The sequence below is a fragment of the Erigeron canadensis genome, chromosome 3 (assembly GCF_010389155.1).
Source record: "Erigeron canadensis isolate Cc75 chromosome 3, C_canadensis_v1, whole genome shotgun sequence".
NCBI lineage: Eukaryota > Viridiplantae > Streptophyta > Magnoliopsida > Asterales > Asteraceae > Erigeron > Erigeron canadensis.
This window is the reverse complement of record NC_057763.1, coordinates 5,015,906-5,017,445: the sequence shown is the minus strand read 5'-3', so window position 1 is coordinate 5,017,445 and position 1,540 is coordinate 5,015,906. Positions and strand designations below refer to the sequence as shown.

Genomic DNA, 1,540 nt, shown 5'->3' with positions numbered 1-1,540 from the left:
CTTGATTGGAAAGAAGCAATTCAGAAGAAGTAGTAAAAGAAACCGATGCATTACTGGTTGTAAATTCTTTAAAATCCTTTTGAAGAGTGTTAAAATCTTGTTTGACTTTAGTTAAAGAATTTTCCTTTTCTTGTAAAGCATAGGTTAATTTTGCAACTTCTTCCTTCAATGAGACGTTTGTAAAATCAGTTTGTTCACAATTGTTCACTAAATGAGCAAGATCATATTTAGGGATATGACATACCTCATCATCATCAGATTCTGAACTGTTACCTTCTTCTTCAAGCTCTTTGGATCGTTTGATTTTGGTCATGAAGCAAACGTTTGCAGCCAGTTCCTCAGTTTCTTCATCTGACAGATGTAACCACTGATCGTCCTCTGCAAGAAGTGCAACTCCACTTTCTTGTTGCTTAACAAGCAAGAGTTTATTCTGATAATAAGTAGAGTTCTTCTTCTTTGGTTTGGAACAATGGATAGCAAAATGTCCTATTTGACCACAATTGTAACATCTCTTGTCTTCAGGCTTCTTTTCCAGAATCTTCTTTTCAAATGACTTTGGAGCATCAAATTTCTTTTCAGGTCCAGCATTCTCAGACGGGGTGTGAAACTTTGGTGATTGATTATTACGAGCATAAGAGGACACTGAAGATGTACGAAGTTGATTATTTGTTGGCTTCTTGTTGAAATACTTTGTCTTGAAAGATCGGGTGAAACATGCCAAGTCATTGTACATTTGTTGTTCCTTGTCATCCAACTCAGAGGCATTGATATTGCAAGAATCAAGATCTGGAATGATATTAGCAGCATTGGAATTGAAGAGTGGATGAGTCATTCTGTTAGCAACTAAAGCAAGAGGATCTGAAATGAGTTGTTCACAAGAGGAGGCTTGTTTTGCCTTGACATCACGAACATTGAGCTTCAACTTCTCATACAGAGTGTGAATGGTAAGATCCTTAAAGTCATAATGTTGGTTTAGTTGAGTACCATACTCATGCCAGACAGGATCAAGATAGTTCAAGAATTTGATCTTCAATTCCATCTCAGTCTTCTTAACCTTCTCTTTTCTTAAAGCATTAATGACAGTGCAAAAACGAGTGTAGGCATCTAGAAGAGATTCAGCCTTTTCTTGTTTAAAGGTTTCATATAGATGAAGAACATTTGAGAGGCGAATGGTGGATGAGAGATCAGATCCTTGAAGTTGTCTTTCTAATTCATCCCAGATGTCCTTTGCAGTGTCATATGAGTCTACATTACAGTAGATATCATTTGGAAGTGCCATGTAGAGATGATGTAAAGCAAGATTATCACCTTGAGTTCTGTTTCTTTGAGTAGTATTCCAACTCTCAGGGGGAAGGGGTTCTTTGGTGACTGGATTGATGTGTTCAAATGGACCATCATTGATTGAAGCAAGAATATCAGTCCCCAGAGGTTGTTTCTTAATCCATTTCAAGAATCTATTCCTCCAGAGTGGGTAACAGTCACGATACAGTACAGGAGGTCTTGATTCGTTACCAAGAATTAAAGAATCTTGAGAAGCCAT

At 37.3% G+C, this 1,540-nt stretch overlaps 1 protein-coding gene across 1 annotated transcript; it reads right to left on the bottom strand.

Annotated features, from left to right (window-relative positions):
• Positions 1 to 111: 111 nt before the first annotated feature.
• On the bottom strand, positions 112 to 1,540 carry LOC122591406. The gene is made up of 2 exons (XM_043763677.1): positions 245 to 1,540; positions 112 to 129 (listed from the first exon to the last, which is right to left on the bottom strand). Exons 1-2 carry the CDS (start codon positions 1,538 to 1,540, stop codon positions 112 to 114), a joined length of 1,314 nt encoding a protein of 437 aa, XP_043619612.1.

Excerpts from the sequence above, each read along its gene's own strand:
- LOC122591406 (XM_043763677.1), bottom strand. The coding sequence starts at position 1,540 with ATGGCTTCTCAAGATTCTTTAATTCTTGGTAACGAATCAAGACCTCCT.